This window comes from Crassostrea angulata, chromosome 1, assembly GCF_025612915.1.
Source record: "Crassostrea angulata isolate pt1a10 chromosome 1, ASM2561291v2, whole genome shotgun sequence".
Classification (NCBI taxonomy): domain Eukaryota; kingdom Metazoa; phylum Mollusca; class Bivalvia; order Ostreida; family Ostreidae; genus Magallana; species Magallana angulata.
Genome location: NC_069111.1, coordinates 27,974,652 through 27,986,685, shown reverse-complemented (window position 1 = coordinate 27,986,685; position 12,034 = coordinate 27,974,652). Strand labels below are relative to the sequence as shown.

The following is a 12,034-nucleotide window of genomic DNA, read 5'->3' as shown; positions in this document are numbered from 1 at the left end:
ACGATACACATTGCATAGATATATACATATAATAAGCACAAACATTGCAATAACTCTCAAATTGACATATACCTGCCCATAGTGAATGATAAAGATATACATAAAGCACAAAGAAATTCACCTTGTTGGAGCTCCACCTCCGCCCCGGCCGGGGCTTGAACTAACGACCTCTGGAACCCATTCTCCTAGCAGTGAGCGGCCACCGCGCTAACCACTGGGCCATCTAGGCAAGACAAAAATCTTGCTTTCGATGACGAAGGGAACCTAGCGCGCTGGTCGCTCACTACACGGTCGTTTGAGATACAGGTGGAATGCAGTTAAACGACAATTTGAGAGGATCGGGACGATACACATTGCATAGATATATACATATAATAAGCACAAACATTGCAATAACTCTCAAATTGACATATACCTGCCCATAGTGAATGATAAAGATATACATAAAGCACAAAGAAATTCACCTTGTTGGAGCTCCACCTCCGCCCCGGCCGGGGCTTGAACTAACGACCTCTGGAACCCATTCTCCTAGCAGTGAGCGGCCACCGCGCTAACCACTGGGCCATCTAGGCAAGACAAAAATCTTGCTTTCGATGACGAAGGGAACCTAGCGCGCTGGTCGCTCACTACACGGTCGTTTGAGATACAGGTGGAATGCAGTTAAACGACAATTTGAGAGGATCGGGACGATACACATTGCATAGATATATACATATAATAAGCACAAACATTGCAATAACTCTCAAATTGACATATACCTGCCCATAGTGAATGATAAAGATATACATAAAGCACAAAGAAATTCACCTTGTTGGAGCTCCACCTCCGCCCCGGCCGGGGCTTGAACTAACGACCTCTGGAACCCATTCTCCTAGCAGTGAGCGGCCACCGCGCTAACCACTGGGCCATCTAGGCAAGACAAAAATCTTGCTTTCGATGACGAAGGGAACCTAGCGCGCTGGTCGCTCACTACACGGTCGTTTGAGATACAGGTGGAATGCAGTTAAACGACAATTTGAGAGGATCGGGACGATACACATTGCATAGATATATACATATAATAAGCACAAACATTGCAATAACTCTCAAATTGACATATACCTGCCCATAGTGAATGATAAAGATATACATAAAGCACAAAGAAATTCACCTTGTTGGAGCTCCACCTCCGCCCCGGCCGGGGCTTGAACTAACGACCTCTGGAACCCATTCTCCTAGCAGTGAGCGGCCACCGCGCTAACCACTGGGCCATCTAGGCAAGACAAAAATCTTGCTTTCGATGACGAAGGGAACCTAGCGCGCTGGTCGCTCACTACACGGTCGTTTGAGATACAGGTGGAATGCAGTTAAACGACAATTTGAGAGGATCGGGACGATACACATTGCATAGATATATACATATAATAAGCACAAACATATATATATATATATATATATATATATATATATATATATATATATATATATATATATATATATATATATATATATATATATACAGTGTATAAAAAAAATACAACACCAACTGCAAATCATAAGCCCTTTCATTGTTAAAAATCTTCAGACGTTTTACAGTCGTTAAAACTATGACGTAATTACGAGGTAACGTCATAGTTTTAACGACTGTAAAACGTCTGAAGATTTTGAACAATGAAAGCGCTTATGTTTTGCAGTTAGTGTTGCTTTTTTTCTTTTATCATATTTTTCATATGGGTTTAAATAAATGTTCTTATAATTTCTTTTAAAGATTGGTACCAATGGTTTAATCGGGTTAGGGGAAGCTTACAATGGTATTTCAGTTCGTGAAATGAACTCAAATGATATTTCCAAACTACAAATTATCTGTCCATTTTGGACAGATTTGGCTACCCACCAAAGCAATGCAGGCGTGTTTTACCAAGCATATAATCGGTACGTTATGATTTAAGTAGTCTCTTGAATTCCAGATATTTCCTGACATGCTCATTAATTTCGTTCAATTGATTTGATTTTTCCTCATTAAATTTCTTTAATATTAAAGTGAATTTTATTGTTGACAGTTACCTAAAGGTACAAGCAAAACACAAACTACGATAGATACAATTACATCTTTACAATTAAAATTTAACTCTAAATTAAGATTTTTTTCAAAACATTATTTAAAATAAACATGGGACGTTGAGATTGCAATTTAATGTTTTGTTTTTTAATGTAAAGATTGAAATGATGACACATTGATTCCTAAATAATCTCAACTATTCTCCAATTATTAATATATTGACATTACATTTGAATAACCTTGTCTTAAAAAGAGACCCAAAAAATGATGAATGAAATTATATAGCTGTTTATTTCTTTTTTTTTTCTTTTCGTTATAACGATTTTTTTATGTAAGCTTGTCAGAGATAAAGTGTCATGTAGTAAGTTCTGTAAAGCAAACCGAGACCTTTAGTGCGTTTATTACATATAATCAGTATATTATAGAATCATAGAATGAGTACAGTATGATAGTAATATATTTGTGACCACGTATTTCTAAAACTTAAACGCAAATGCTTTTCAAACTCAAATACAAATTTGATTTATTAAATTTTCCTGTAGAGACAGTTTGACATCTAATTATTCCTAGATTTCTATTTGAAGGGATTACCTAAAAATATCATTGGTGTAACTATTTCAGGGAAATCGACAGCCATAAAGGTGTTCTTGTGAAGGGTAGTGCTATCGTACAGGCATTTTATTCTCAGGACTTCTCACAATTTGAGGCAAGCTGGATTTTAAAAGTCACGTGGACAGACATGTCATTGTATGCAGATAAATCTAAGGTTCGTAGTTTATACAAAATTGAAAAAATTAGTTATGCAAACTAAACATCACAATCAAAGTAAATTTGTATTATTATATTTTTAGACAATAACCATACAGTGCTTACTCATCACGGATGCCAAGAATACTTTCGTGGTGTTTAATTACATTGACGTGAATCTCAAGCCCATCAAAAATTTGAAAATTGCGATGGGTTACAGGTTCCAGAAATTTTTCACAAAAAATTCCTATTCAAACCAGCAAGCAGCTTTTCGAATGAGTTCGGTTCCAGGAAACACAGGTATTTAAAATCGATTAATAGATTTAAAATTGATATGAAACAATGTTGCATTTCATCTGAAACATTTGAAACCACACTAGAAGCAAGATTGAAAAATAAATATTGCAAGAGCATAATACCTTTTAAAGTATTCAGCCTGAATTTTATTGATTAAAAACCAAAGCAATTTCAATTAAAATGCTTTTTTGGAATTTCGAATATTATATTTATTTAATCGCGATGTGAATAAGAAATATTTATCTTACCAAATCACAAATTTAGGTACGACTGGTGTCTGGATTTATAAAATGACAACAAGCGAAGGTTTCAGCAGTGAAGAGAGAGAGTGTTTGAACTGGCGTTTCAAAAATAAGGAAAATGGGGTCGCTGATCGTCTATCTAACATGGCACAGGTCATCGAGTGTCCATGTGATGGTGGTCTACTTCGATTTGACCCACGTTTTATGTTTAGCAGAATAGACAACATAAAAAATATAATTTGTTATGCCTCGATGACATTGGGGAGAAATGCGGTAAGATCATATACAATTCAAAGAATTGCATTTACGTAAGCTAGAAGTCATTATTGTAAAAAAATGTGGGATATGTCATTTGAATGAGTTTAAGTGTGTTCAAAAGATACATTTGCATGGTAACGACGATGTTCATATTTTAATTATGATTAACAGGCTTTCTAATTTTTCGACGCAGTGATTTATCAATGTTAGGAATTCAAGATTGGAGGTTGTTTAGGTAAACTGGATCAGTGTTTGCTTTCGTGGTTTGCATCTTGGTTTTCATACAAATGAAATAAATTTTCTATGTCTACTCTGGGTTTGCCCGAGATTCTCTTTGGGTCCGCTCTGAGCTCTGAGCTATGGGATTTGTGCATGCAGAATCGCCAAGGATTTGGAAATTTAAACCTGTATTCTGTAAGGTTGTTCTGGCAATGCTATTAAAAGGTTATTCAGATATTACAACAAGCATGTATAAAAATGTTTTACCTTTTTTATACAGTGACTCTTGAGGGTCAGGAAACTATTACAATAAAGTATTACAGAAATTTACGACAGAATTGATACCTTTTTCTTGGAAATATGACCATATAGAGTTTGAAATAAATAGGGTGAAAATGATATAATTAGCAGTCATTGAAAGTTGAAACAATGGCCCCAACCATTATTTTAAAAAAGTTCAAAATAGGTTACTAGTTATGATAATTCGAATAATGTGCAGGCAATTGATTGTTGAATAAGTATGAATGATAGCTTGCGTATATTGAGATTTTTAAAATTAAATTCGACGTATATATGAAAACCTAGATAGCTATTTCGATTTAAAAATGGATATTTGCTACTCAAATAAGCGGTTGGACTCAATTGTATCTTAATGATTAATTTGAAAATCTTCTATAATTAGACTTTGATTCTTTTAATGATCAGTATTGAAAATAACCCATTTTTATTCTGTGTTACTCAAGTTTTCTAACATTTTCTCTTAACAGAATGTCTGACCATGTCATTGTTATTGTGTTTGTTAATTTACAATGGTCTTCAACTTTTCATGTGTATACAGGAATGTTGTTATCCGTTCTTTATACCGCCTTCTTTTTGGGGAAGCCCAGTCCTTGGATCTTGTATAAGGTCATCTCCAACAGCTGGAACGCTACTTGAATACAACCCTTTCTTCGAACGTTTCAATAACCATAACCATGACGTCAAACCGAAGGACATTTGCTGTCAATCAGGACATTGTGACTGGTTCTATGAAGTTCGACCAATTACAAGATGTTATCGCAGATCGCCCTTTAGTGCTGGTTGGTTATTAACGTTGTTTGAAAAACCACTTAAATAATTAAATGACAAAAATGTTTTTATACAGTTAAAGAGACATTTTTACGATTTATTTTTGTGCCAAGCATAAATATGTTTGTAAAATGAGAATATTGGAATATTTATTTTCATTTAGCTTGGTTTTTTGGAGACCCTCATATAACTACATTAGATGGACATCAATATACATTTAATGGTTACGGAGAATACACGATGATGAAAATAAGCAATGAAACAAACTTTGAACTTCAAGCCAGAACTGATCTGGCCACGAATGAAAATGGAACAACTATCAATGCTACAATCTTCAGTGCTTTTGCTGCTGAAGACCACACTGGAGCAAGAGTTCAAGTTGCAATGTCAAGAAAGAGAGACAGTAAGACAAAAAGTGTAACAAATTTAGAACAGAAGTGATTTACACTGTACATGTATTGGCATGATAAATAAGTTGGCAATTTCAGATATTTCTTTTATTATGCTTCTTTACAATGAAATTATTTTGAAATTGTATGCTTTAATCGAAATATAAAATTAAATAATCCGGATGATGAAATACAATTTATGTACATGTATCGTTGCTTGTTTAAGCAAATAAGTAATCATTATGGTATTTTCTTAAATCAACTTGATACAATATCCAACGGTAGACATGAACGATGATTTGAAATCATTATCTTGGACTATATATTTATTCATTGCTAAAAAAAATTCTGCTTAAATTTCTCTGTAGAAATGTACATTCTCGGGGATGGTCGAGACTTGACAAGAAATTTTGAAAACCAAAACTTTACATACATAACGAAGTTTTTGTCTCTTCGGCTGGACAATCGGACAGTGGTAGCTTCCTTCCTAAATTCCTGTAAGCCAAATATCTTCATAAACCATGGTGTTATCATTATGTAACAATGTAGCTTTTATGAAACTACCATTTATATGTGAAGTTTTAACTTTAATTTTTATCGTTATCTTCAGCCATCACGATTAAAGTTGGCCTTGGGGTAAGATTTCTAACATGCGAAGCTGTAGTTGATAACGCTTACAATGGTTCGGTGACTGGATTGATGGGTAACTTTGATGGCAATAGTTCCAATGATTTCGTTCTCCCAAACGGCACAACACTATCAGGCAGTAGTGTCGAAAGCGAACGAAGCATATACATAAATTTTGGGCAGGCATGTAAGTAAAATAATGTACATAATATTGAACAGCATTATACGTTCATGCATAATCTTATATATATATACATATATGTACAGTTTATCTATTTCAACGTTTCGTTCAATAGGGTCCGTTACCGAGAATACATCGATTTTCCAATACGACACTGGTTTGTCTCATAGTGATTTCCATCATCCAGAGTTCTTGCCGTTGTTTATTGATGAATTTAGTGAAGAAAAGAGAAATCGGTCCAAAGTTGCTTGTGGTGGTTCAGAAAATCAAGCTTGCATCTTTGACTTTTTGGCTACTGGTGACAAGTCTTTAGCCATGTCTTCTGGAAGTGAAGCCAGTACATCAAAATTAGCGGCGAAAACTATTGGTAAACTTCACGAGATAAAGATTTTTAAGAAGTTATTGTAAACATGTAATGTTTTATTACCATGTATTTTTTCATTAAAGGATTATTGTATTGCTGCCTAACATTAAACAATTTACATCCAATCTGTCTCACTTATAAAACGATTATCTAACAATATGAACATTGCATAATAATAATGATTTGATTGAATTTTAGAAAACGAATCGCCCTATATCTCCGGAGACACTTTTATAGAAGCACAAGTAAATGTCCCAGTTACTATGAAATTTAACATTACTGATGACGGTAAAGCCGAATACAAGATACTACAGAGACCGGAAACAAACTTTGAATTCAACAACTTGTCTGGAATTGCAACTTGGACCCCCTCTGATACAAGTGTATCAGGCATCAGGTAAATAACAAAATTTTATAACAACCCCCCCCCCCCCCGCCTTTTTCAAGAGTAATATCATATTTGTCTTAATGAATTGATTTCAAGTTAAGACTGTGTTTATACATTGGAAACATGGTAACTATACTAAGCCGAACAAAATTAAGTATCAAAATAATAATTTTAAAACTTCACTATGCTCGACAAATACATGATTAGACATTATATATTTTTTTTATTTTTATTTTTTTTTTTTACATTTTGTTTATTTCATTTTCAGTATCACAGCTATAGATGACTATGAGGTCGAGGCTTCGCCGCTAGTTATCGTCATAGCTCTGTGTAGTAGGTGCAGCGAACGAGGAATTTGCAATTTCACGACCATAAAAAACTCAGAAACAGAGCAGTTTAAAAGAGCGTCTTGTGATTGCAGAACAGGATATACAGGTTTCTTATACAAATCCAGTGAAGAAAAAGACGAATTTCTTATTTTTTAATTAATATGAAAGAATATATTATTTCATTTGACTGTGATTTTTCTTGTTATTATGCGTTTTGTTTCTGGTTATTAGGCGATGACTGTGAACGTGAGGTAGATGGCTGTGCCCAAGACCCGTGTCCCCATGGTAGAAATTGTACAGACCTCTCCCCAGAACAAGAAGAGCTCTTCCATCGAGGATACAACTGTTCAGCTTGTCCGCATGGGTTTAGAGACGTGGATGAAAAGTGCGAGGGTACGTATTTAAAACCTTAAGATTTCAGAGAGAGAGAGAGAGAGAGAGAGAGAGAGAGAGATCAACATTAAAAGTACTAAGAATTTAGAAAACAAATCTGTTACATGTCAGTTTTATGTGCACTGAACCCAGTTCCTCAGATTAAAAGAAATACACAGACATTGTATTTGTTTTAAAAACAGACGACAGTGCTATAAATTATTGTCCGAGTTATTTCTTTCTTCAATTCAAGATCTAAATGAGTGCAACGGGACTCGGGCTGTATGCAATGTCAAATCAGAGAGCTGTGAAAACACCGAGGGAGGGTACAAATGCAACTGTTTACCTGGTTACCGCAAAGTGGAAGACATCTGTAGAGGTAAACATGTTCATCCCGTTGATCCTTATGTCCACAGTTATCTGTCAGATATGTAGGACACAGATTTCAGCCTTAAGCATGCAAGTCAAGGGCGATAAAGAAGTCTGTAGATTGCGAAATCTATATCCTTGAATTACCTAAAAAAAACACACAAAAAATCGTTATGCAATACTTTACTTAAAGCCATCTAGGAGGTTTCCTGTTTATTGATTTTGAGAGATTTAATCATACTATATTCAAGAGTAAACGTCAATCTTCTTTTCGATTTTTTGTATTAATTCACCAAACAGTGAAGTTTTTGTTCTGATTTTAATAGATATAGACGAGTGTCAGGAAAGCACGTCTGGCTGTTCCCAACGGTGCAACAACACCGAGGGATCGTTCGTCTGTTCATGTGTATCGGGTTTTACACTGAATGAGGACAACAAAACCTGCTCTCAAAGTGGTATTATAAAAATGTCACTCTAGTCTATTCCAAGAACAGATCCAAAGATTATTTGAGCACGACTAGATAGATGTATATTTGAATTAGATAATATTTATTTAAACAAGCTTTATAACAAAAGGAAGATCGACATATCACAATTGTTCAACTCTTTATCAAAATACGAGAGCCGATAAACCAGAAACAAGTGAAATTGAAAAACTAATGGGCTTATTTTTCCAAAATAACGTTTGTATGAAATTAAAATATAGCATGCATCTATTCTATTATATTAACGATTAATGTCGCAAATGCAAATGCAATGAAACCACCCACATATATGTACAATGTACACGCAAATGTACATGTATTTACATGTAAATTGTGTACTGTACAAAAGCATTAAGTGTGAAAAGTCTTAAATAGTATGTCATTAAGTATTTTGTTTATCAAAGAACTGTTTCGTGGTCTATAAGATTATATTTTACATTGCATGTTCATATGAATAAGTATTCGTTATATTTAGATACCGATACATGTAAAAATCACAACCTAACATGTGAGTATACGTGCGATAACTCGTCTGGAAGCTTTGAGTGCATCTGCAAAAATGGTTTTGAACTTGAAACAAACGGAATAAATTGCACAGGTAAGTTAATAATTTTTGGATCTTAATAACATAACAAAGCATAAACCTAAGAGAGAAATATTGAGATAGATATTCAAATAATACGTTAAATTCCCAGAGAGAGAGAGAGAGAGAGAGAGAGAGAGAGAGAGAGAGAGAGAGAGAGTTTCCATTGTGTTACCGGTATTTTTTCTGATTAATTTGACAGATATCAATGAATGTAACCAGGGTATTTGCAGTCAAGTATGTCACAACTCAGTGGGCTCATTCGAGTGTTCATGTTTTCCGGGCTATGTTCTGAACGAGGATAAAATTACTTGCTCGGGTGAGGAACTTTAGATGATGATCAACGATAAGATACATGTATATCAAATATGGGCAAAAATATTTAACCATTGAATCAATCACTATATAAAATTTCTTTTAATTTAAATATCAGGATAAGCAATCGGTCGTAAAATAAAACTATTGAATGTACTGAAAAATATATTATTTAAAAAAATAAGAAGTCAGTAATTATTAATAACAAAAAATAATGCATGTAGAATTTATAGTTAATTTTGATTTTTTGTTTAATCATTCCCAAATGTAGCGTGCATTCCACCAAAGTACGGAGACAACTGTTCTCAGACCTGTGACTGTGGGTCAGGTGTAGACAGGTGTGACCCGGTCAGTGGGTGTGTCTGTCTGTCCGGGTGGGAGGGCTCCAGGTGTGACCAGGATGTAGACGAATGCACGGACAACCCGGCGATCTGCGGATCAGATAAGATCTGTCACAATTTACAGGGTTTCTACAGATGCGATTGTAGAGGTGGATTTGAAAAAATCGGGGAAGACTGTAAAGGTGAAATTTCTGTTGTTTGAGTTGATTTTATAACATGCTGGTAAATGTTCTGATATAATTCGAATAGATAAATTTTCTACATATTAAAAGACGATACACATAAAAAATTTGCTCAAGACAAAAATCTTGTATATGCACATGCATACTAGTATATATCTTGTATTTAAAATTATAATATTAACTGCTTTGTAGTTTAAGCAATTTTGTTTGCTAATTTATATCTTAAACTATCTCCACAATTATATTTGTATAATGCATTCTATTAACTTGATTATACAAGAATCATCTTTTTCTGTAAGATATTGACGAATGCTCTAATCCTGGTTTGAATAAATGTCCGCGCTCTTCGAAGTGCATGAACACAAAGGTGAACTATACCTGTCAGTGTTCAGAGGGCTACAAACAGAAATCTCCATACGACTGTGACGGTATGCAGAGTGTTTTGCACCATCAGCTATGCTCGCGATTGTATATGATTATAATAGATAATTAGCAACATTGCGAACGTAGTTATATCACGTTTGATCTTTTGATACTTTTTGCAAGACAATGGTTATCATTAACTTTTGGCTTTATTCAATATCTTTATTGCAAGTCATAATTAGAACAAGATGGATAACTCCAACGTACAGTTGGAACTTCTTCCCCCGACTCTTTCAAATAAGACACACTTTTGAACAAATAAATAACGATTATTCTTTCGAATGCTATTCTGTCAAGATTTTTGATATAATGAGGGAAACCCGATTTTTACGCTTGGGGCAATTCTTATCTGAATTAAACATTATTATGTTTACATATGCTGTACAGTCATCCTTTCATACTGAATGTATTGCCTTTAGATATCAATGAGTGTACCTCTGGGGTGGCAGGCTGTTCCCAGGGCTGTGTCAACAAAGATGGCGGGTTTAACTGTGAGTGTGAGTTCGGCTACACGCTGGATGATGATAGAAAAACCTGTGTTGTTGGTAAGCTTAAGATTGCTACATTTATAATACAATTATTTAGTTTCAAAATGAGAAAATATGTAGAGAATATATGTTGCGCTATTATAATTTGTCATATTTAAATATCTAACTAAAGAGAAAAGTTTAAATAGACAAAATGTTTAACTACTTGATTATTTCATTATATCTACCAAATGTATAAAAGACGTTTTTCTTGTATTTTACTAGTACACGTTACTTAGTTTTTCAATTTATTTTCCAGTGAAAGACATTTGTTCGCTCTATCCAAATCTGAATTGCTCATTTGGATGTAAACAAGATTCAGAAAATAAAACGATAGGTCATTGTTTTTGTGGAGCGGGATATTTCCTTAATGCGCTGGATGAAAGTTCCTGTGTTGGTAAGATAAACATTTCAAAATAATATCATTTTGACTATCACTTTTACTCCATAACTTATATATTTTTAGTGGAAAATGTTGTTTTACAAGATATATATCATAATACATATTAAAAGATTAAAAATCACTTTTTGGTGTGCTGGCATGTTAATTGTTTTCTCCTATAAGTTACCAATTTCAGTTTGTCTGAGTTTGATGATTTTCTTTTGATAAAGGTTCATTTTAACCTATATATAATTTTTTTAAGGCGTCGAGCTAATGCTCGGCAGCCTTCTAGCGATCGTCTGGATTGGCAATCGTCCAAAAATTCATGCACTGCACCGCCTTTTTAATGCGCATAAAAAATAAGTTCCTTGAAGTATTAAACGTATTACAAGATTTGTATTCCTTTTATTCAACTAAATTGTGTACAAAAACAACAACTTTGCCTCCCTGGTTATTGACAACTCATTGCATTAGTATAAATTTGCTTAATTATATATATATATAAATATTATTTAAGTTTATCGCTTACATTTTGATTGGAGACTGTGCCCGATAGAAATAAAATTTGATATGTAAATGTATTTGTTATCGGGCATGGTTTCCAAAATAATTGTAAGCGATAAACTTATCTAGAGATTTTGTTGCAATTAATAAACACGATAATGCAGTTGGTTTGGTCGAGCATTTTAGATAGCACGTGTTGTGGATTTGTTTGTAAACAACCATAGCATAGGTAATCTTGTTTCAAACGGGAATTGAAATAAATAAAAGTATGTTTTATTATTATAATTAGGGACACACTGTTAATGTATTCAAATTATGAGCCTGTGAAATGTGCAAAGACTTTTTAAAGCAGAAAGAAAATAATAATTTTTTTTTAACTTTGAAATTTCTTCGATTTTTGTAAG

General features: G+C 33.9%; 1 protein-coding gene across 1 annotated transcript in view; it reads left to right on the top strand.

Moving 5' to 3' along the window:
* LOC128191934 (uncharacterized) overlaps positions 1-12,034 on the top strand; it is a 128,283-nt gene that overhangs the window by 101,521 nt on the left and 14,728 nt on the right. Inside the window, 16 exon segments of the mRNA XM_052864310.1 lie at positions 4,722-4,880; positions 5,033-5,272; positions 5,627-5,755; positions 5,869-6,072; positions 6,182-6,433; positions 6,629-6,827; positions 7,087-7,253; positions 7,379-7,540; positions 7,773-7,898; positions 8,215-8,343; positions 8,849-8,971; positions 9,159-9,275; positions 9,543-9,794; positions 10,094-10,222; positions 10,637-10,762; positions 11,004-11,141. Coding sequence (XP_052720270.1) covers positions 4,722-4,880; positions 5,033-5,272; positions 5,627-5,755; positions 5,869-6,072; positions 6,182-6,433; positions 6,629-6,827; positions 7,087-7,253; positions 7,379-7,540; positions 7,773-7,898; positions 8,215-8,343; positions 8,849-8,971; positions 9,159-9,275; positions 9,543-9,794; positions 10,094-10,222; positions 10,637-10,762; positions 11,004-11,141 — 2,652 coding nt within the window.